We start from the raw sequence: 23,692 nt of genomic DNA, 5'->3' as shown, positions 1-23,692 counted from the left end.
TGGTATGGGGCACAAAACATTTTGTAGGGGTGGACTGATGTTTAGGAAGGATGTTCTTGTACATTTGCAGGAAGATGAAAAGCGAGCCTTCTGCTCCCACCTGAAAACTGCCATTCTGGATCCCGTGTGGCTGGAACAGTGGGTAACCCTTGCTTCCCTCTGCTTTCTCCCCAGCTGGCTGGAGGCATCATCCTGGGAGTGGCCCTGTGGCTCCGGCATGACTCGCAGACAACGAATATCCTCTACCTGCAGCTGGGGGAAAAGCAGGCCCCCAACACCTTCTATGTTGGTGAGTAGGTCTGGGAATGCTGGCATTGCTGTGTGGGTGTTACACCTCAGGGTGACCTGCAGTGTATCCAAAAGCAGGGCAGAAAGCTCCAGGTGAGCAACAAGGAGGTCAAAATAAAAATGCCTCCTGCTGCCCTCATACTCTCCAAAATATCCCCTGCCACGCCAGCCAAAACCTTCAATAAGTGTTGGCTGTGGCCGAAGCACAGAATCCAAAGTCACATCAGCTAAAAGTGTAAAATGACATGTTGCATGCAGTGGGTTTTCTTCAGTGCCGTTCTCCACTGCAGTCTCTCCCAGAGCACATTTGGGAAGAGGGGGGACTTCTTGGAAGCTTGTCTTGTTTCCTAAAGGGGTGTAAAAGTAGCTGACGGAGTGCCTGGCAGACGAAAGTGAAGCTTGGTGAGTGCATGACTCATGTTCTCCAGGAAGGGCAGGTGGAGCCTCTGTGTGTTACAGTTAAGCTTAGCATGATTTTTGTTAATTTGACAGCATGCTGGCTTGCTGGAAGATGAAAACCCCTATTTTTGCCCTGTTCTCCAATGATCCCTCGCAGACAAGGGGGAGCAGCTTGCAGGAGGGGCTGGCTGCCAGGCAGGGGCTGGCTTGGAGCGCAAACCGACGGGGCTGGGAACATCGTCTCATCTGATGTCCTATTCTCACCTGTAGCTAAAATTACTTTCTGGAAAGGTTTTCCATTGTGTTTCCCTGCTTGCCCATGAAATGGCATGCCTGAGCCCTCTCCCTGGCTGTGCCTGATTACAGAAGATGCTCCTGCTGTAAATACTGGTGGGTTTCCCTCTCCTGCTGTCTCTACTCTGATGCCTCACACCCAGCATTTCCCCTTTGTAGATCTCAGTTTTAAAGAGAGAAAACAGAACTTGTATAAAGTTAAACTCTCCCCTTTCCAGGAACCAGCCCAAACATCTCCTTTTTTTGGGGGGCCAACAACTGATGTCTCCCTAGTTAACACTTTCTCCCCAAACTTGGGGGACCTGGAGCATGGGGTAGAGTCCTTCTCTCCCACCTGCTGGGCATCTTTTACTCTTCCACCCCTTTTTATTTTGTCTTTGTCCTCGGCCTTTGCTATTTAGAAGGCAGTGGGGAATGAACCATGGGTCCCACCACCACACTGGCTTTCCAACACCCGTGAATGGCCCATGATTTGAGGCTGGCTGTCTTTTAAAAGTTATATTCAGCAACAGATTGGCCTGGATTCCTTCTGGCAGCTGTAATTTCCATGCAGTAATAACAGAAGAGCATTTCTTTCAGTTGCTGCCTCTCCCAGCCAGACCTCTGGAGTCTGAAGGCTGGGATTTCTTTTTGCTTTTTTTTTTCAACCCCTATTTTTCCTCCCTCCTACGACTGATACTCCCTCGTTTTTCTCGTCTGGCATCCAATGTACACACGCACACAATGTTCCAGCTTTGGGAATGGGAACATCTCTGAGCTTGGCCTCCAGAGCTGATTTCCCCACCCCCGCCCCTTGCAAACCACTTTTTGGTGTCTGGCACAGGGCGCTGGTCCTGGGATCTGTCAGGAGGCTTTTAAAGGCTAGCCAGGCTCTGCCACGGCACTGCAGGACAGGGGGAAGCAATAAACACTGTTAGAGGAGGAAAACTTCCATCATGGGCTTGGTACCAAGTGCGAAGGGGAAGTAGGAAAGCAGCGGTTTGGTGTCTCCTTGTTTCTCTCTGTGTCCTTTTCCCTGCCTCAAAGGTGCAGCTGTTTGTTACAGACTCTTTTCCCAGGGCATCTGTGTGTTACCAGATGGGGAAAAATAACGAATGCAGCTGGTTGGCATGTGGGATTTGAGGGCAATGGGGAAGTAGAAGAAAGAGGATATGGGGAGCAGGGCAGCTACAGGGTACCAGGTGTGATGCTTATTTGCCTTCAGGCTGCTGCAGGAGCAGGAGGAGAGGAGCAATCCTTGCTCTCAGCTTCCATACAGGACTGTCGCAGCAGCCATCCCTGCAGTCCCCCCGGGTGCAGGCAGCTGTTCCCCCTGCTCGCCTATCCAGCCCACAGGGAGGGGGCTCCTGGGGGCTGGAGTTTCCCACAAGTGCTACCCCTCCTCCCCAGCACTTTGGCACTGCATCCAACGAGTTGTCTTGTGGGCTGGCTTGGGAGGTTATTAAACAAACCCTTGTTCATGGGCTTTTCCTCAGCACGGCGTGCAAACTGTCTGATCCCCTAACCACTTGTTGCAGTCTTGGCTTTTGGCACTTCCATTTTGGCTGCGGACCCAATGCTCCAGCAAATGGGAAGTTAACTGCTTCAGTGCTGTAAAGATTAAGTGGGACGAGGGATGGGGATAGCTGGAGCACAGTAGTTTCATGCTTTCATGATTATAAAGGAAATTACTTGCTCTTCGTCTGAGCTAGGCTTATGGTCTGATAGGCATTTATTTGCTTTATTTGTATTTGAAAAACTAAAATTCTTCTTGCCTTTGTATAATACTACACCTGGAAAGCTCTGTCTCTCTGGAGGTTGGGAAGGTGTTGGTCACAAGGCAGAAAACATCCTTCAGGATAGCTAGAAGCATTGATAAGTTGCTAACAACTGGTTAATCACTTCTCAGGTACTTATTGACCCTGCACATAAAGTGCCATTAAAAAATCACAAATAAACAACAAAACTGTGAATCAATGTGTTATGAGAGCCCATAGCAAAAGGCTGAGCTGGTCTCTCTCTGCAGATACCAGTACAAACTGGAACAGTCTGATCTCTACAACAAGTTAGTGCTGTGGTGTTACCAGTTTTATGAGCCCCTGGGGTTCTTAAAGAGGCAAGTGACACTGGACTTACTGCTTTTGTCCTTTCTTGGTGGGATGACAGTGAAGATAATGTGGGAGGAAAAAGCCAGGTTCCCCATCCTTCAGGGATTTGGTTATGTGATGCCTGGAGATGGCTGCTGTGGGTGAAATGCTTTGAGGAGGTTGGGGACAAAAGCCTCAGCTCTTACTTCCCTTAAATCCCCATGCCAGGATTTCACATTTTGCCCTTGCTGGGCTGCCCATGTGCTGGGAGCATCACTGGGTGCTCGCCCCTGCTGCCTGCCCTTCCTGTGCTTTCCCTCAAGCTGCTTGGCAAGGAATGGAGCATGGCAGCTGGATGGTCTCGGCTTCACTCTGTCCTGCCAGATCCAAAATAGGAAATCTGCCTCCAACAGCTCACAGCAAGTGACAGGGTGATACGACCAGTGGCTCTAATTAGCTCGGCCCTGGGAGTGGGGCCAGCCACGATGAAGAGTGACTGAGGGTGGTTTTTCCAGAGCTGGGGTGCGGTTTCCCTGCAGTTTTCAGGGTGAAGAAGGGGTTCATTTTGCTCCCATTTAGGTTTTTTGTGTTTTATTAGTTAATCTGCACTGCAGGGCAATGTCTCCTCCCTGGAGCATGGTGGCACCAACAGCCCTGGGGAGGGGCGTGAGGTTTTGGGCAGGCATACGGGTTAAACTTGGCCACTGAGGCTGCTGCCACTGCTCCCCTTCCCTGCCATCCTGCTGGGTATCACTGGCCCAAAAGAAAGGCAAGAGGAGGTTTTGTGTTTTTTGGTGGGGGGAGTTCCCTAGATACCAGGTTGATGACTGGCTCCCAAGCTGGTCAGGCAGCAAAACCTGAGAAAGACAAGGCAGAGGACAGCTGAGGGCAGCAATGGCTTCAGACTAATGGTGAGGTGGTGAGCGTGCCTGCAAGGCGGAGTGCTGCCGAGGGGCTGAGGAGAGGCCAGGGAGACCAGCTAACGGGAATGCAGGCTCTCTAACAAGGTGAATCACAGACCATCTTCACCATCCTCCTCTGTACACACACAGTTCAGGATAATGATTTCTGCCATGGAAATGAGTTCAAGCTGCTTTTTCACGCAGACTGGGCTAGAATAAATGGGCCAGAAAGCACAGGGAGGCTTTGAAGTCTTTCTCACAAATGAGTGCACATCTGAGTTGAACTGCAGCTGCTGGCAAGCTTTCATAGGTGTCTTCTGGATTTTTGGAAGTCATGTCATGAGGTTTTGCTGGGTCAGGGAGATGTGACCCTTGCAGAGAGCAGGGCCTGCTAAGCAGCGGTGCATTGGTGGGTAGGCATCAGGACATGTGTCTCATCTTCCCCAGGTTTGCCCATTGTCCTTACAGCATGTGAGGGTGCTTTGTCTGCTCTTGCCAGGGGTCCTAGATGGGGCCATCAGTGCAGAGCATCCCAGCCCATCATCCAAATAGACCTGCATTGGCTAAGTGATCATGGAGGAACTCTGCCTTCTATCCATAACAGCAGCTTAATTAGCCTTTTCAGGACTGCCTTGGACAAAAAGCAGTGATTTCTGAGGTTTCAGGGCGGTTTTCATTGCAGAGGGGGTTGTGCAGAGCTCTGATGTGTTACAAAGGCTCTGGAAGTCAGCAGTGCTACAGTGAGTGTGGACCTACCATGAGCAGTGAGAAAGTCTTGGTTTCTGTTGGTGCTCACATCCTTGTCCCCATCCCTCTGGAAATCTTAGGCATCTTTAAGAGATGGTGCCAACTTCTGTATATCACGGGGTTAGACTTAACAGCAAATCTTTTACTTAACCTGTTGTGAAAGGGCCAGAGAAGAGCCTGAGAGTCCTGGTCTCTAGGTCCTGTAATGAACACTAGTGAAAAACCACCTTCAATTTTGGCATGAGGTGCTGCAGTGATCCCTGCAGATGCATGCAGCTGGTTCAGGACAGGGTTCTTCTCTCACCCATTTGTGCTCTTCTTTGTCAAGGCTCCCTGTGTCGGAGATTTGCCAGCAGACACATGAGCAGTGGCCAGGCTTGCGTGCTTGGCATTCGAAACCAAGGTTTACATTTGGCCTTGGACCACACTGAAAATGGATTATTTAAAAAATAATACATGTGTTTTTAAAAATATAAGTACATGCATTTTTCTGTCTTGGAAATAAACTTATTTACAGTTAAGGACAATTTAATTATTTAGTCTCTTAAAGGAAAAAAAAGGTAGTTTTTTTACTTGTTCTGGATTTTTCTCTAATCGCTGTCAGATTCTCTTTAAAATAGCAGTTTTAAGGCAAAACACTTTGTCAATACTTTTCTTTAAGTATCTGGCTTATACCATGTATTTGACAGTACAATCATTTTATTTGTATTCTTATCATAGAATTCAATTTCTGTTAAAAAATCAGCATGTTATTTAATTGCATTTCTATTTAATTGCAGTTCGGTCTACCTTCATCACGACCAACCCCTGAGATTCATTTACTCTGCAGACTAAAACTGGTTATGACTTTAAATAATTGGTACCATCGGGTTATTTTGGCTTCAGATCTACCGAACTACAAATAATGTACTTGTCTTTTCCTTTTGTTCCCTCCCTTTGGCTTTGCTGCCCCAGACCTGTGCCAGAGTGGCTTCTTGCTCTTCAGAGCTGTTCAAACCTGTAGCTTTGACAGTTTTCCTTTGAAAACTGCAACGTGTTTAAGGCATGCAAAGCCTACAAGGAATCCTCCAGTGGGATTTGTGCTCTGTTTGTGGGTGAGACCCCAGGTCACATAGAGGTGTTCAGAAGTACTGTAGCTGGGGCAGAGGATGAGCCAGCATATTTCAACCTGAGCCTCCTGTGCTGTGCCACTATTGTCCACCCTAGTATTGGAGACGTGCCATAGGCCTCCTCCCAGCTTTCACAGGTATGCTGACTTTACAAAACTCTAATCCCTTTCCAGTGGAATAGGCAGAAGAGAAAAAATCTGACTGTGGCATCTGTGTGCAGTTGTTTTGGGCACAAGTGTGTGCATATGAGGATGTTCTTTGGGGCTTTCTCCACCACCCCTTTGCTTTTCTGACAGGGAGGTGTCTGTTGCTTCCTCCTTGCCTTGTTCTTGCAGATGAGGGCAGCATGTACAGGCTTTCATCTCCCCGTGTGAACCACGGAGCCCCGGGAGAGCCCTCCATGTTTTGTGACCCTGTTGCTCCATCTGGAAGTCATTAGCAGCCACAGAGCAACAATGTTTTCCTTGGGAAAGGGGGCGGAGGGGAATGGAGGGGCTTCCCACTTGTCCATTTCCAGCAAACCCTCTCTTTTTCCAGCCCCCCTCTCTCTCACCCCACTTTCAAGAAACCACTGTCAGCTCTGCTGGGCCAATTCTATCAGCCAACAGGACAAAAATGTCTGGGAGACCCTCCCTTGCTGGCCGGCTTATGCAGTTATCCTTTTCTCATCTCAACCCTGTCCTGGAGGGACTTTCCATTCCCTGCCTGAATCTTGTCCCCAAGTTGCAAGGAAGAACATCGTGGTCATGTTTTTGGCTACAGAGAGGGCATTCTTCCAGGATGGAATGTCCCTCCTACCATTGTATGATGGTCCCACCCTTCCCTGCAGCAACCATGGTAGTGAGACCAGTGATGTTCAGCATCTCCAGGCCAGGAGCAACAGCACTGAAACCTCCCTCCTTTCCTCAGAGGCTTGCAAAACTCTTGGATGTGCAGAGTCTTCCCCCGGGAGCCTGTTAGGAGAATAAACACTAAAATCTCTTTTCCCCTCTGCTCTCAGCCCCTTTTTAAAGCCCATCCCATGGGGAGGGCAGGCACAGCTTGGAGAGCTGCCCTGCCTTCCCAGGAAGCATGGTGTTGATGCTGGGGGGGGTTCTTTTTTTTTTTTTTGTCTTTTGGAAACATTGCCATGGTGACCTGGGGGAAGTGACTGGCTTCCATTAGCCTAACGACTTAAAGCTGTTGGGAGAGGATTGAAATGGGGGGAGAGGTAGGGCACTGTCCAGCACTGCCCATGCCTGGAGCTGCACAGCATCTCTGATGGGGATGGTGGGGCACGGGAGGAGGGCTGACCTGCTCCCTGCTTGTTTTAGAGGGACTCTCCTGTGCTTATTCCTCCTTTTATTTGTTTTTCATCGTGTCCTTTTTTTAAGACTGTTTATTTTTTCTTGTTTTCTTTAGTTCTCAGCAGGGACAGGACATGGGTTTTACAACCCTGCCAGCACCAGCTATGCTGCTTTAATGCCAGGGCTAGTACTGACACTGAATACTGCCTTTTTCTCTCCCTTCCCGGCTCTCAGAGCTGAGCATTCTGCTTCCTACTTGGTCTGCAGGTAAAGGGCCATGGAGGTATCATCTGCTTGAGCTGGGAGCTAAGCTGGCCTCTTGGCTGCTTTTCTTCCATTTCCCACCTGGCACCATACCAAGAGAAGCGCTCAATTACTATCAGTTCCCTGGCTCTGATATTTGGGGGCTTTCCATGTGGCTAATGCTTTAGGAGATCTCTGCAGCCCAAAGCAGCACATGCCCTGGTTGTACTGGGGAAGAGGGGGATGATGTTTGGTCCACTGCTGCTACTTTTTCTGATCATCATCCTGATGCTCTGGAGCAAAGAGCTCCTGTGCTCCTCCTTTGAATGCAGGTGAGGAGATGAAGCTAAGAGTGGTTGGCCTCTTTCCTAAAGCTTTTTGCTTTAAGGCTCCATCTCAAAAGGAAGTAGGAGGACTCCAGGCAGTATTGACCCCACCCATCTCTGCGAATGCTCCTCTGACTTCCCAAACTCTGAGATACAGATCCTGAGGCTCACAGCTTATTTTGGTGGGTGCCTGATTACATGTGGCATCTTTAGCAATTTTGCCTGCTGCTGCCTTATCAGAGAACCGTGCCATAGGGCTAGAAATCACACTGTAGCATTGCTTAAGGATGTGGAGATGCATTTGTACCATGAATACCTGTACGTGATTTGCTCACTGTACCTGTTCCTTCAGCTCCAGCTGTTTCCAGGATTATGATGTGTGAGGGAGCAGTATGGCTGTAGGCACTGCAGTTTGCATTTTATACCCCTCTCATTTTACTTTTTGTTTATGGCAAACAGTGCTTCTTGTTTTGAAACCCCTGAGAAAGCTGTGATAAAAATGAGCTGGGAAGTGGCATGTGAAAGGCAGATGGAGCCTTGCTTATGCCAAATTGTGCCAGTTTGGATGGAGCCCCAAAGGAGCAAATACCACTTTAGTGAAGAGTTCCTCATCCATGACAGGCTAGCAGGAATTAACCAGTCTCTGGTGCTTACATAGTGAGGAGGCTTGTGGAGTTGGGGGGAATCTCCTCTGACTTTAAGGAGGATAATGTGCCATTCATGATGGGGATGACAGGTGCCTTGCTCAGACATGGAGCCCAAAACCACACTATGCGTCATCAGCCCTGTGTGCCAGGAATGAAAGCTAAGATGTGTCAGGCTGCTTTCTGGGAAAAGGGCTTGGTCGTTCCAGTCTGGGCTGTGATTGCTCTGAAACAGCCCCCCAGCTTCCTGGCACCCAGTCGGGAGGCAGAGAATCCCCCATCAACCCCATCCCTTGAGGGGAAGGATGGGTGTGGGAAAACAAACACCATTCAAAGCATGTGGCTGGGCACTTTGGTTGCCTTCATTTGCTTTCTCAGCCTTCAGCATAGCATTTTGTGGAGAAACACCGCCAGCATTCATTGTACAAGATGCTGTTGTTGCATTAAATATTTTGTGCTTGTTTTTAAATAAACTCTGGAGCAGAGTCTTGTTCTGCTGCATCCCAGGAGGCTGTAGTGCTCAGTAACAAAAGGCAACTCCATAACGGCCACTTGTTTGTGCCTGGGAATGAAGCTGGCCTTTATTCCAAAAGCCTTCCAGGGTTTTTTTGTGGTTTTCTGAGATCAGGCCAGTCATCACTGCCCTCTCCCCCGCCTGGCTGCACATTCCTACTGCTCCCACCCCACCAGTCACATCCGCTGGGCTCTGGTCAGGAAGCTGCACATGGTGCACATCTTCTTCCCTTCCCTGCTTTCCTTCTTGCTGTTTCCTTGCTTGACAGTAGAGCTGGTGAAGCGTGAGCGGGAAGAGAAGCGGGAAGCCAGGACAGTTCAAGGTCTGCATGGCCTGTCTGGGGTTGGAGTTCAGCAGGTCAGTTTTGGTTTTGGTTTTTTGAAGCTGCCAGAAACCCCAGCAAGAAGCAAGTACAGAGGCCACTGGAAGACTTTCCTAAAACAGCAAATATCCATGTTTCCTCTTGGTCTCCTCCATCAGTTGAGGTTCTCACTGGGCCTTCATTTCCTAGTTTTCAGAGCAGGACTTTCCTAGCCACCAGTGGCTTCTATGTGATCTCTATATCAGAAAAATATTTTTTACAGTGAGAACAATCATTCCCTGGAACAACCTCCCCAGAGCTGTGATAGAGTCCCTATCACTAGAGGTTTTCAAGATCTAAGTGGGCAGGGTGCTGCATAGTCTCAACTAGGTTCCCGTTCGCACAAAAGGTGGACCTTTGAGGATCCTTTGAGGTCCCTTACAACCTGGGCTACTTTATGACTCTGTGATCTCCTGACTATATTTGTTCAACCTGGAAGTTGCCTTCAGTGATTATTTTGAAGAATTTGAGAATAAAATCTTCTGTCCATCCATGGGAGTGACCTGGTCGATGGGGTCCCAGCATCATGCTGCTTGGTCTCCAGATATGCTGCGTCTGCTTTGCTACCCATCTACTGGGCTGGTTATCATGAGTAGTGACTTCTCAGACATGGAAATGACTTGCCTCCAACTCAGCTTTGTCTTCTCTCTGCTGTCCTAATGGGAGAAGAAGTCAGAAACTGCTGCACTCAGGGGTGAGCAAAGTTCATTTTCCCAAAGCAACTTGTGATGAAGACTCTCCAGTTGAGTCACCCAGGGCTGTAAAATGCAAAAACCAGACATGGTTTGGGTTGAAAACCCAAATCAGCAGCTTCACTGGTACAAGCTGGTGTGGTGAGGGCTAGTTCTTGGGCATTAGCAGATCCTGGTGACAATAAGTAGACTATTTTTTGAGACACCACTACTGATTTGTTCTTCTTTGTGAGACAGCAGTTATGTAGCATCTGACAATCTCCATCAGTCTCTTTTGGCCTTGGCAGGTGTTCAGCAGACAGCCTTCATTTTACAGAATTCCTTCGTGCCTCCTCAGCCCCTTTGGGGCCCCTCTACCCCACATACAGCTCAGCCCAGCTGCCACCGCCGCTCCACCTCATGTCATCTCCAGCCGTTGCGATAAAACCACAAAACTTTATCTGCTGGCCTGTCCTTTCCAAGAAACTCTCCTGGGAGGTTTCTTGTGCTTGCTTTTCCCTTCTTTTTGCACCCTCACGTAAGGAGGTGTCTCACCCCCACTTGGGAAGCTTCAACAACCCAGTTGCCTGTTGGGTTTTTGTGGCTACTGGGTGCTGTTGAAATCCCTTCAGTTCACATCAGGAGATGCAACTCGTGCCTCCTTCCCCTTTTGCTGGCAGCATTGCTGCAAGGATGTTGGTGTCTCCGGCCACAGCTGCCGTCAAGTTTTGTGAAGAGGGGCTTCCTGCGGGGTCAGCATGCTCCATTGTGCCGGTGCTTCCCTTGCAGCTGGCTTCCTCCCTCCTGCGGCACCTAAATATAGCGCGAGTGCGGTGCCGGTGAGAAACACCGTCCGTCCGGAGAGTCCCAGCGCCAGACGTGCTGGGGTGGCATATCCGTCACTGCCTCTCGCTGAGTCGGCCCTTGCATCAGTGCTTGCATTGTTCGGGTGCTGGTGATTTTTGTTTTAAAGAGGGAAGAAGTGGGAGCCAAAGTTTACCCTCCCCCAAGTTTGACATATCCGTAAGGGAATTTTAAACAAGTCAAGACCATTATTATGTATCTGGTGTTTTAGAGAATGGTTTACTTGACTTGACTCTGCTCTCAGTGCACGCCCTTTAGACTTTGCACTTTAATTATCAGAAGATTGTTTAAAAGCTACAGAGATAAGAAAAATCTTAAACATGACGAGCATGTACAAGCAATTTTAATCTTGAGCTCTGTTTATATGTTAGGGCTGTTCCTAAAGGAGAGCTGACAGACTGATTAATAACTACTAAACATTTTGTCTCTTAGCAGAAGAAAACATTTCACTGAAGGAATGTGTCTCCCAAGCACTGTCTTGCTGTTACCTGTGAGATGTCCCATGTTCTTTTATTCTCATCATGATACCTTTTTTTTTTTCTCACTGTCCTTTAAAAATGACTGCAGTCTTGCCTCATTTGTAATTATTTGGTTATTTTTTACATGTATCAAATTGCTTTTGGATGAGAAGTAGGATTCACTTAGAGAGTAGTAGAACCACAATACTTGAGAATATTAGTTAGCCAAAAATGCACTAAATATAAGGGATACACCAGGAGAAAGCTGTGTCAAATTTAACTGAGCTGGGAGTGTTTGGCTGAGTTATCACTATGGCTTCACCAGTCTCGGTCTCGTGGTTGCTGAGACCATGGTGATTACTCATGGCAGCAGACTTGAGCCTTGAGCCAGCTCTTGTTTCCCGAATGAATAAACTTCCATTCCTGTGTTTTTTGAACCACTCCCGATGCCTCATTTCAAGCTTTGAACTAGTTATAGTGCAAGTTGGCTATGCAAATTCAGTAAGTTCAAGTAAAAAATGTCATATTCGCTGAAGAACCTATAACAAAAAAGTCAGATTTTATTACATGAGATGCTTAAGCAGTGCTGTTCCCTTAAGTTTGTGGTTCACATGCCTTTAAAATGTTAGCCAAATCAATATTTGTATGATGTTAAATATAAATAAACCATATGCCTTACTGTTTATTTTAAAAGATATGCTAACTAATCATTTTCATCTCTCCTTAAATATTTAAAACAGCATGCCAGGGGAACTCCCTGCTACAGCTTTGAGGACGCTGTAAAGCCCTTCTCTTTCCTGATACATCCTCTGTTTAGTACTGCTTGAGCTCTCTGTTTCCTCTGATTTGGGAGGTGATGGAGTTATTAGAGTTTTGGTGTTAGTAGCTTTAAACACTTTGAGACCCAACTCATGTACGTTGTGTTCTACTATGTCTGCTGCCACCTCTACTCATACCTCTTCGGCCTTAATCCTGCACACCTGTAGTTATCCGCCCTGGGCAGCCAGAAGGTCTGGCCTGGCACTAAGATGCTGCTGTGCAGAGCTCTGCAGTAACGTGTCTCACTTTCCCTTGCAGGAATCTACATCCTGATCGCAGTTGGAGCTGTTATGATGTTCGTGGGGTTCCTGGGATGCTACGGTGCTATTCAGGAGTCTCAGTGTCTTCTGGGAACGGTAAGAGGCACAAAGCTTTGGAAGCTACTTGGCACCACGATCTCCCTGCCAGGCATCACATGGCTGTGCCTTCCTTGCTGGGGTCTTTTCCGACAAACGGGACTGGGAGGATATGTGAGCATGGAGGTGGGAACTAGGTGACCTCTGCAAGGAGCAAGGCAGCGCTGTTTGGCCAAGGGCATCTCTGTCCAGCCCATGGAGCTCCAGCTGAGCTGGCAGGCTCTTGCTTGTGCCTGGCTGCAGGGAAGAGGGTGAAGCCAGCAGCATAGCAGAAGGGGTGAGATCAGCAGGACTCTTAGAGACTCATTTCCTCTGTTATATGTGAACCCTCCCCTTGCTTCTATCTCCCCCATGGTCTGGCTGTCTTACCAAGCACCCATTAAACCCTCTTTCTTACCTAGTGTCCTCTACAGCTTCCCCTCTCACTCCTTCTCAAGGCTGCCTGTGGCAATTCCAGTTCTTTTAGGGAATCATCTACTATTTTTATTTGTTTGGACAAGGAAACAGCAAAGGCTTCCCACAATATGTTAGTAAGAACATCTAGGTACGTCCTGGAAAATCCATTACTAAAGTGCTACAGGTGTCCTTGATTTGAGGCAGCAGCTTGAGATTCCTGGCACGGGATGAACTTAATTGTATAAACTATAGACACACCAAAAGCCTTTGCCTTGAGGGCAAGGGAGACCCATTTATTTAAAGCAAGTTCTCACATGTGGTTCAGCTTTAAACTCGATGCATAAAAAATAAAACTGGAGGGGTAAAACATAATTTTTTTAAATTTTTTTTTAAATTGGAATGACTTTTTAGCGCTTGGCTTCATTGGGCTGGAGGATTCTTTGTGGTGGTGTAGTGACTCATGGGTGTGGACTCAGCTGGGACAGAGGGAAATGGAGCTGCTTTCCCTTGCTCTTGCAGATTACTTCACCTCTGGTTGCTGCTGATTTCCAGTTAGAAGGGGGTGCTTCTCCCCAGTGTTTATAAAGCGCTTCTGAACGTCAGTGGATGGGAGCTGCTGTAGGAGTTTGTAGGCATTATCCCTGCTGCTGGGAATAGGAGGAGCCCGCACACAAATCTGACGGGGTTTGTTGTAGCAAGGTCTGGCAGCTTTGGATTTTAATTTATTTTGTTAATGCAAGTGATTACAGACCCTGAATTACCCCTCACTCCCTCTTGAAGTTGGAAAGAGGATTAGAAGGGCAGATGGTACAACGTACCTGAGGCCCGACAGGGAAACCGTCTGCTTTGGCTGAAATTAGTAGCTCTAGCTGCTGTGAGCTGTCTGTGTTTGCTCACACCTTGGCTTGCTAAGAGAAGGCTGGAGATGCCTTGTAAGGACACTTTCCGCTGGCCAAGGCTCCCACCGTGCTCCAAGGACATTTCCAGGCAGCGTCCTCAGGGTGTTGCAGGGAAGCAGCCACACTCCCTGCTCCTTCAGCTTGCTGATGGAGTGACTATGGGCTTATTGCAGAAGGGAAAAGTACCAGGAAGCTCCACACTATCAAAATCCTGTGTCAAAGGCATCATGGATGCTGAGCGACAAGACCCGAGGAAGGCAGGAGGGAGCCACTTGGCATGGAGCAGGCTCTGCTCCCTGGGAAGGGGCTGGGACACATCCAGCTGCCTGGCCAGGAACATCACTGTGTTCCCATAGCATTAAGCTGCATCTCTTGGTGTTCTGCAGCCAACTTGCAGAAGAACTGAGTCTGCAGGAAGTTGTGGCTGCAAATCTGGGATAAACAAGCCATCCTTCACTGGAGGGTAACCACTGCAAGAATGAGCCCTTGTGCTTAACCAGAGAATTAGAGTGGCATCATGCCCACAATTTAGGGTGATGTGAGTCCTTGGGGCGATGTGGGACCCAGTCCCCCAAAGATATTCCTACGGAATCAGGGATAGATAGATGTTAACACAGGAGTTGGTTGTTCAGGAACTGGACAAGGATGTTGGAAGTCCTTTCCTGTTATCAGGTTAATAGTCTTGTTTCCATTTTGCTGATAACCCTTTGCTCTTGCACATGAGAGCCAGGTCATGGCATCATTCTGGAAACTCCCGTTTCCTCTGTTGTTGAAGAAAACGTCCTGAATGTGTCTGGAACAGAGACTGCCCAGGAGCCAGGGGCTTTTGCATCTTTAATTCCATGGCACCTCTCCTGCTTTGGGGCTTTTCCCAGGAAGAAGCCACTAAGTGATACTGTCACAGAGGTGATGTTGGCTGCATATGAAGCGTGCCTCTCTGTGCCTTCTCACCTGACTCCGATGTATGAGCTTTACAGCTTCCCATTCCTAGTCTAACAGACCAACCATCACAATGTGTTCTGAACAAAAAGATGGAGGGAGTCTTTGGGGGGGGTGGCAGGGAGGACTGCTGGAATTGTACAAACAGGGTGGGACTGTGGGAAAATGTCCGTGTTAGTATTTATGCAAAAAACTGCAGTAGCCTTGCAGGGCTGTGGATGCTGGAGAGCTGGTCATAAATCACACCCTGACATCCCCAGCTCCTCAGCAGCTGAAATGTGCTTTTAACCCCTCACTGGCAATTCCTGTCCTTGGAGCACTTGTGGCAGAGCAGGAACATTGTCTGGAGGGTCCTGCAGGTGTATGCAGAGGAACAACATATCTTGTGGTGCTCAGGGCATCTTCATCCCTGCCATACCTTTGTGGGAAAGGCTTTCTAACCCCTGGTCAGCCATCCAGTGGGAAGCCTGGACATGGGGTGGCATCCAATGAGTTACAGGAAAACATGTTTGGGCTAAGTGTGTGTATGAGAGATAAAATGGTTTGAAGTCAGATGACACCTTGCTCTGATCTCTGTCAGTACAACCACACCTCTACCCACCTAATTGCTGCTTTTGCCTGTAGCCAGATATGTTAAGGACCCCTCTTTTGATTTGTCTTTGCAGTTCTTCACTTGCCTGGTGATCCTGTTTGCCTGCGAAGTTGCGGCTGGAATTTGGGGCTTTGTCAACAAAGACCAGGTAAGACAACTCTGATACCTGTGTTTGTGGGACTGGGAGGCCTGGGCAGAACCACAGCAGATCCTGACACAAACTGTTTTGCTTACAAGCTGCTCCCAAACCGAGTCATGGGGGCTTGGATTAGTGATGTGACCTGGGCAGGTCACCTAACTCCTCTTGGCCGGGCTGATGAACTTTAAATGTGAGCACTTGACAGTAGCAGCTGCCCCTTAGGGTATGTAGTGCAATGTCTAGAATAAAAATAGCCTGTCTCGCTTGGGTCTCCTCCGTGCTGCCACACTGTCAGTCACAGAGTGAGTTGATTCATGCATGAAGTCGTGAAGAAAAGCCATCTGCACATCCTAGGTGCCAAGGAACAAAGAGTGAACCCAGCCGCATAGTGCCAAAGGGAGGGAATACCGTACGGGGAGAGCCAGCATTAACAGGATTGCTTGGTGCTTCCTACTGTTCAGCAGTATCATATAGCCTGCTTTGGGCTGTTTGTCTGCCAGGACTGGGCTTGCTGCTGATCCATAAGTTGTGCACGCACAAGGGGTACAAACCCTCTGTCTGTACCAGGCTCCCTTCTAGGGACCGCTCGGATGAGGTTTTCTGGTTGGAGGGGGTGAACTAAAGGGTAGAACTGAAAATTGCAGCTTTTCACCTTCTGTTTCTGCTCACCTTCCTTTCATAACGGTCACATGTGCTCACAGACATGCAGAGTTTCATCTCGAAGTGCAAAACTGTCCGTGTATGGGAGCTATGGCTGTACTGCAGCAAGCAGCGGGCTGGGTGTTGATCATTGGGCCTCGAGGGTTTGGAGGAGAGAAGGGGACTGCTTGTACTCAAAGCCAAGGTTAGACTCTCTTGGCAGAGTAGGAAATGTGTTTACTTGACTAAGAGACGAAAGCCAGCTGTGTAAGTAGGTGGTGGCCTGCTCAGCTTTCACATGCATTTAGTCCATGGCTGATGGGCTTGGCCTGAATGGGAACACCCGTGTAGTCATTCAGCGGGAGAGAGCATGACTTCACTGGAATAAACTCTTCTGTGGCTAAACATATTATTATGCAGGCAGGGTGCTGTTTCCTAGCAACTTTAGTGAACTAATTAACCTCTGCAGAGGGGCTGTGCCTCCCGCAGATGTTAGTTTGTGAATCCTGAAGAGTCCAAGATGTGCAACTGCAACCAACAGCAAAAAAAGTGAAGGCTGAGTAAGGAGATACCCCATGGCTGTTGTGTTCTGTCCTGGGGAGAAGGCGCTTGGATATTAGAGCATAAAGCTGAGAAATTTAGGATTTGCTAATACAAGAGCGATGACCTCAGCCCCTAAAATTAATTTTGCAGTTTAAAATGAAGGGTGGCAGCCTGTTGGCATCAGCTGGTTTTACAGCCTTGATGATGAATGGGCTGTTTTGAAGTCTCTGCTCACAAGGCAGGTGGGTTGCTTCTCCCTGCCTTGGCTGAGAGCAATGCAAGCTGGGAGGGAAGTGCAGAATGATCCCAGACATCAAGAGCTGCTTCCAGCAGGGACACTCTTCCACAAAGCTGGAGGCAGTGTCTCCCTTAGCCTACCTTCTTGGAGATGCTTTAGAATCAGTAGGATTATTTTTATACTTTTTTCATGTACCAGAATCAAATGGTTTGATTGGAGAACACTGCCCTCCAAAGCAAACTTTTTTGAGCAGTGACAAAGGAACTCTGGGATAATTGATTGAAATCATGCTCCTTCTTGCTGCAGTTTCTTTTTTCATGTGCTAATCCAGTCTGTGCTGCCAAGAGCAGATGTTCTAGAAAGTGTTTTCCCTTTCTTGCTCATATAGGGTTTTTTTTCCTTCTCTTGCACGTCCTCCTTTCATCTGTCTCTTCCAAATTATTGGAAGGCGTTAAAGGAGAAATCACAAGGCCAGTATCCCTGATAATCAGGAGGTTCTTGCACTGTGGAGCAGACCCCCATGGGTGGCTGCAGTTCACCAGCCAGTGGCAGGGTTAGAGTATGGATGAAACTTTTCACATAACCACTTACAGGACAGGGATGCCCAGCTCGGGGTAGGGACACAGCCAGAGTTTGACATCCACCTAAATGCACCTAAGCTGCCTGACCCAAGTGAGCTGCCTCATTAGGTTTTAGTGTGCAATCTCTCCCAAATTCCTGCCATCCCCTCCAAACCAGCAAGCCAAGGTGCCCATACCTACAGCTGGCCGTGCTTGCGCACCCCACCTCCTCATGACTTTTCCAGCATGTCCTGCCTCTGCAGCCTCAGTGGCAAACATGTTGCCTGCCTGCTTTGTCTCTATGTGTTGTGTGGTTCAGAACAAGCCTCTTCTGCATTCCTGAGCCCAGAAGCACGTTCACATGGGGTGAAGGCTATCTCAGATCTTGTGGTTCACCCTCCAGGCCTTGGCTGTCTTTATCTGCTAGAGAGAGCTTGTGGAGCCCTTGGATAGTGTTGGCTGGAATCTGCTGGCTGGTGGATGAAGTTCTTAATATTTGCTGTTCTTAACATGCTACAGCTGGAGGGGCTTGAGCCCTATGGAAGACAGGCCTTTTTTCACATGTCTGTGCAAACAAGGGGGGGGGTCCTAATGTATTTTAAAACTGCTCATCTTACTGCGAGTCTCATGAGATGGGATCTGTCCCCTTCAGGCACATCTGCTGGATGGGTTTCCTCCTCTTTCTCTGGCTGAAAGAGAGTTTTTCCTATGTCTTTCCCAGATAGCCAAAGATGTGAAGCAGTTCTACGATCAAGCGCTTCAACAGGCGCTCATGGGAGAACCGGACGCGAACAACGCGAAAGCCGTAGTGAAGACCTTCCATGAAACGGTGAGATGTTGCTGCTCTTGCTGCACGTCCTGCTTAGGCTGCATGGAGTCAGCCAGAGCTGGCACTGATGGAGAGGGTGTGCTGCAGATCACAGCTGGTGAACTTCTGTGGGCGGTTTGTCTGTGGGTAGGTGTTGACAGGAGCAACTGTCCCTGTATGTGGACTGATCCTCCCCACCGAGGCAGAGGCAATAAGTTGAACTACAAGTCTTGGGCAGGGAACGAAGGCAATGTTGGGATTTTAATGCTTATGAGAGAACTGGAGTGAACTGAGTGAACTGGATCAAATATGTTCATAGCACTGGGATTTTGCTGCCTGCTTTCTGAGTTTCATGTAGAAATCTCTTCTCCATAGAAGTTTCCTGCTGCCAGAGTAAATGAGAACATGGGAGGAAGGAGAATTAATAATGGAGGTCAGGAAAATGAATGGGAAAACCAGAGTCTAAAGCAAGTGATGCTTTAGACATGCAGGTCTTAGCCTGTCAAGTTTGCTGTTTCAAGAAGCAGAGTTGCACTCTCTTCAATATTCTGGCCTTCAGACTGTGGTGGGAAGTCTGGCTCAGGCTCTAATTAAGTTGCTTTTCATTTACTTCAGCACTCCTGATTTAAATAAAAATTCAGTGGAAGAAGGATGTAGCTCTGAGTAACTAATCCTGATACTTGCTCCATTCAGCAGGAAACAAAATCTCTGGAGAGAGCTGGATTCACTCTTCTCCAGGATAGCCATGCCAGATCTGTCTGGGACTACTGTAGGAAGCAGCTGCATTGCATGGAAAGAAAAAAGGGTTAATTTAGTGACTTATTGTCCTCCCTTGTTTCCCCTTCCAAGATGCCTCCTCAGTCTTGGGTGGCTTCAAGGAAGTGTAAGGGTAGGGAGAGCACTGCATGAGTGTTTGCTGTCTGCTAATGCTGGGTTTTGTTGGGTTTTTTTTCCTCTCTCCATGTAGCTGGACTGCTGTGGTTCCGATACTTTAACAGCAACTTTCACTCCCGTGTGGAGGGATGACCTCTGCCGAAAGGACTCCCTGAAAAGCTTTTTTGAGGTAGGCTCTTCAGTCAGCACAGCTGCTATGAGAAACCTCAGCTGCCAAGGAAATTTGGGGACTTCTTGGGAATTAGATAAAGAGTAGAGATTTATTTGGGGATGATGTAGAAGGATGTTGAATGTTCCCATTGGTTCGTCATTTGCTGTTCCTGGCTGAGGGGGCTGGCAGGTGTGGAGGGTTGAAGTCTGGTCAGAAGTCCTGGAGCCAGGACCTAGGAACATAAGCAGGACAGTGAGAAAGCTGACCTGCCTTTCTGGGTGGTGGAGGGGAGGTGAGGGGAAAGCAGGATATCTGACCAGTGTGTTCTCTGCTTCAGAACTCAAACTGCCACAGAAAAATCGATGAACTGTTCTCTGGGAAGCTGTACCTGATCGGTATCGCTGCTGTCGTGGTCGCTGTGATCATGGTAAGCGTGACAGCATGGCGGGACGGGGAAAAGCCACCTCGGGGTGCCCTGGTCCTCTTCCAGCTGGGCTGGATCCATCCTTCTCCTCCAGATGCCCCTGCAGCTCAGCATGCAGCACCAGCCCTGGGCACCTCAGCTGCTCTGGAACATGGCAAGACTGAGGGCTTTGTTATCCCTCCATGGAGTCGAGTTGTTAGGGGAGGCACCTGACAAGCTCAGTGGAGCAGGAGCCACCTGCAAACCCGTCCAGAAGGGCAGAGCACCATTGAAACCTGCTCACTGCCTTCAAAACCACTTGTTTCACAGGGTGCTGTGTTCTGTTACTGGGGTCTGCAGTGGGAAAAGATTTGCTTGTTTTGCCATGTTGGGTTTTCTCCCTAGTGAGGGGTGGGTGGCATGGGCTGGTAACCCAGCGCCTGTACAAAGGCTGGGCTGTAATGCTGGAGCAATCTCGAGGCATTTGCTGTCCAGTTGGCAGCCAGGAAGCTTGTAATGTAACACCGCTGCTGCCAGAGAGAGACAGGAGAACATAATCTTATCTCAAATTGGCCAAATCCTAATGAAAACAGCAGCAAAGATGTAGCATCTCTGCCCTTACCTCTAGCATGAGAGTGGATTGGGGGACCTTGGGATGGAGTGGGGGACCTGCATCATACTGGTTGGCACCTCACTGGTGCTATTGTGTCTCTCAACAGATCTTCGAGATGATCCTGAGCATGGTGCTGTGCTGTGGCATAAGGAACAGCTCCGTCTACTGAGCCGTGAGAGCCAGGGAGGGGAAGGGGGGAGCAGGGAAGACGGCGCTAGAGGGGACCCCAAGTGCCACCAAGTGACCAGGAGACATTTCAACAACAGACAAAGAAAACTATGTATATAAATGCTTCCAATATTACCATACAGTACTTACCATTTTTATTTTGAAGTACTTTTTTTTTGTTTGTTTAATAAATAAAACTTTCCCGTATCTTTGTGGCTGAGTTAGTTACACATCAGTTTTGTGTGATGGGAAAGCTGCTGTAGCAGGAGATCAAGTCCTTTCTCCCCCTTCCCCACCCCCAGTAACTCAGAATGGTGGAAGATGTGCAGAGGAGAAGGCTGCAGCCTGTTACCAGAAAAATTTTGCCTTGGTTTTACTGACTTTTTTTATTGGATGCTGAAGCAGATTTTAGCGGTTTTGTTAATTTGTACTCATCTTTTCCAGCCATCACCCCAACTCCCTGGCATTTCCAGGCTGTCCACAGGGAAGCCTGGCTGACTGCCTGAAGCCTGGGAGAGAGGAGAGGAAACAGCCTCCGTTGCCTGGGTGCGATGTAACCCAGGGGAAACTTGGGTGCATTGTTCCTCTCCAACCTGTTTGCATCGTTAGGTCAATCCTTAACAGAGGTCATGCTTCAATTTTTTTACTCTATAAAGTGTAAAAATGGTTTTTGGTTTTATAGGTTTTTTTTTCCCTTGGGGCTAAACTTTATAAATTTGCTCATTTCCATTGATTCATTACATTAAAAGGTCAGAGGGTGAATTTTCGTCCCAGTTTTTCAAATATAAACTGAAAATTAAGTTACTTTTTTAACCTCCTTCAATATTTCATTGTAGACATATGTTTTGGGGACAGTCTAGTTCTATACCAACTTTCCACTGTTAAACTAATGCTCACATAGAAATTATATTGGAAAAAGAAGAAAACATTAAGAAAATAGTTCTTGACTTTAGAAATCTTTTAGCAGACTTTAGACTGCTTTTATGTACTGCAGGATGACACTTGGGTGTTGCCAACCATATGCATACATCCTTAAAATTTGATCTTTGCATCGCTGTCTTGTTCAATTAAATTTTCCTTAATTATGGCACATTGTCGCACACTGTAATATTGCTGGGAAATTGTCATAATCTGATTTAAAAATGAAAGTTTATTTTTAAGACCTTCCAGTTATATCAACAATAGATCAGCTTATAAAATCAAGGGAATTCAGGATTTTAGATCATACCAGTTGAAACACATTCTTGTGATCTGGTAACTTTGGTTATCAATTTGATGTATGTGGCTTCTTTTGTATGCCACTCCATTACCATGTAGATAGAGGGGGAGAGTGACCCAGGAGCTATGTAATAAAATCAGAATGTCACTAAAAAGATGATCTATATGTATAGTTCTATAGATATATATTTTTAAGCAAAGCCTTTCCCTTAGCCGTACAGGCACTTGAGCTGGAAATTACAGTATCTCTCAGCTTTTTGCCACCTTGAAGCAGGTAAGGGGAGGAGTTTAAATTAGTGATCACTTTCTCCACTTCAGGAATATTTCTGTTTCTTAAAGTGTTTCACTCTCCCCCTTTGTTGCAACAAAGAGCTTCAGATCTGATAGGGAGGGAGACCCGTGATCACTGATCATTTTAAACTAGTACCTTGTTCACTGCATATGGCTGCCATGGCCATTGCCACTACATCATAGAAAATTCCTGCACTGGGGCAAACTGATCCATTGAGAAGATTTTCCTCCCTTTGACTCCCCCCTTTCCTATTCCTGCCTTTTAGTATATAGGGCCTTTAAAAAGTATATAGGTAAATATATATATATATATATCTATCTCTCAAGTTGTGCTGGGTAAGAGGAGGAAGTGCTTCAACAGATCTTCATATTGAGGGGTCAGACAAGAAAAGATTCAGCCTTAGAAATAGCCTTAAAGCAACACTGCCCTGAATGTCCATGTTGTGCACATCGAGAATGAGGTGAGGTTTTGCAGTAGGTAACCCCTTCCCCTGCTCCCCAGCGTAGCTCCTTCAGGTCATCTACTCTGTTATGTGGCTATATGTATACGCATCATCCGAGCATGTGTGTTTACATCTATGTGCATCGAGATTGTTAGCATACAGAATGGATGTGTAACTTGCCGCCTTTTTTGTTGACTGTTGATAAATGTGTATAAATATGCCATTACGCATTTCAGTTCTGTTTTCTTTCCTTATACCATATTTTTGATATTGTTCAGTATTCAGTTGATGCTGTGTATGCAGCTGGAGCTCTGTTTGAAGACAGACTGGGTCTCGATGCAGGTCAGGTGTGTCCTTGGACAGTGTACCTTTAGGGGTTTGGGTTGTCCCAGGCAGGAGCAATTGGCAGAAAGTGGTACTTGGAGAGAGAATCTGAGAGCTTTAGGAGGAAGAGCAGGAAGTTTGCTAAGACCCTGTCCTGCAGGGACTGCAGTTTGCCCTCTGGCTCATTTCAGAGGTGGCTTGTCACTGAGGAGAGCTCCAGAGGCAGCTTCCTGGGCCACCTCCTGTTCCTGTGGCTGCTGCAGGAAAGGTGCTGAAGGAGGGGAGCAGCTAGCAGCTGGGAAGGTCACGGGAGAGGAGACAGAAGGATGTTTGCAGGAGAGGGCAATGCTTTCTTTAGAGTTACCAGCTGAATCCCTTTGATGGAATGGTCATCAGCTGTAGCAGGAGGGGTCAGCCCAGGGACAGAGAGGAACTGTCATGCTTAAGAATGATGAAGTAACTGAGAAACCCTGCCAGAAAAAACTACCCACTTGGGTCTCCTGTGAAGCTGGACCTGAGTTAACACAAACTAGAGAGGGAGCTGTGAAGGGCTGAGGACTTGCCCCATTGCAAGCATTCAGGATCCAAAAGCCACAGGGCTCTTCTGCCAGTTGGTCAGTCCCAAAGCTGGCTGAGGTGAAGGGGGGAAACCACTAGGTAGGACCCCTGCTCTGCCTCAGCCCCTCTCCTGCATATCTTAGCATTTGTGTGCAACATGGTGCCCTGTACTGCTCCCCTCCACAACCAAAAAAAAAATAAAAAGAAGAGATTAAATTGCAGGCTGTAAATACAAACCCCTCCTTCTCCATGGGAACATCCCTCCTGGAGCTAGTGACAGCTGAGAAAATGGCTGTGAGCTGAAGGAGGGAGGAGGAAAGAGGCTGGTGGAGGAGTGTCAACCGTCCAGGTCTGAGTTCAAAGACCACATTGAAAGGTCAAACAGAGCCGCTGACAGCTTAACTGAATGCTTGGGATTTTTTCATACTGTGGAGCATGCCACAAAGCAGTGTGTTTAACTTCTTTCTGCCTTTTTTTTTTTAAGAAATGAAACGAAAATCAATTTAATAAACATTTCTCATAGTGTGCA

At 47.7% G+C, this 23,692-nt stretch overlaps 1 protein-coding gene across 1 annotated transcript in view; it reads left to right on the top strand.

Annotated features, from left to right (window-relative positions):
* The window catches only part of CD81 (CD81 molecule), a 33,948-nt gene extending 10,256 nt beyond the window's left edge, over positions 1-23,692 (top strand). The window contains exons 2-8 of the mRNA XM_027702068.1: positions 175-289; positions 12,250-12,347; positions 15,247-15,321; positions 18,014-18,121; positions 19,068-19,163; positions 19,483-19,572; positions 20,268-23,692. Coding sequence (XP_027557869.1) covers positions 175-289; positions 12,250-12,347; positions 15,247-15,321; positions 18,014-18,121; positions 19,068-19,163; positions 19,483-19,572; positions 20,268-20,330 — 645 coding nt within the window. The 3' untranslated portion in view covers positions 20,331-23,692. The remainder of the gene's footprint in view (positions 1-174; positions 290-12,249; positions 12,348-15,246; positions 15,322-18,013; positions 18,122-19,067; positions 19,164-19,482; positions 19,573-20,267) is intronic.

Source organism: Neopelma chrysocephalum, unplaced genomic scaffold (genome assembly GCF_003984885.1).
Source record: "Neopelma chrysocephalum unplaced genomic scaffold, ASM398488v2 Primary Assembly neopelma1_24, whole genome shotgun sequence".
Lineage (NCBI taxonomy): Eukaryota > Metazoa > Chordata > Aves > Passeriformes > Pipridae > Neopelma > Neopelma chrysocephalum.
The sequence above is the reverse complement of the archived record's forward strand: the minus strand, read 5'-3'. Positions and strand labels throughout refer to the sequence as shown.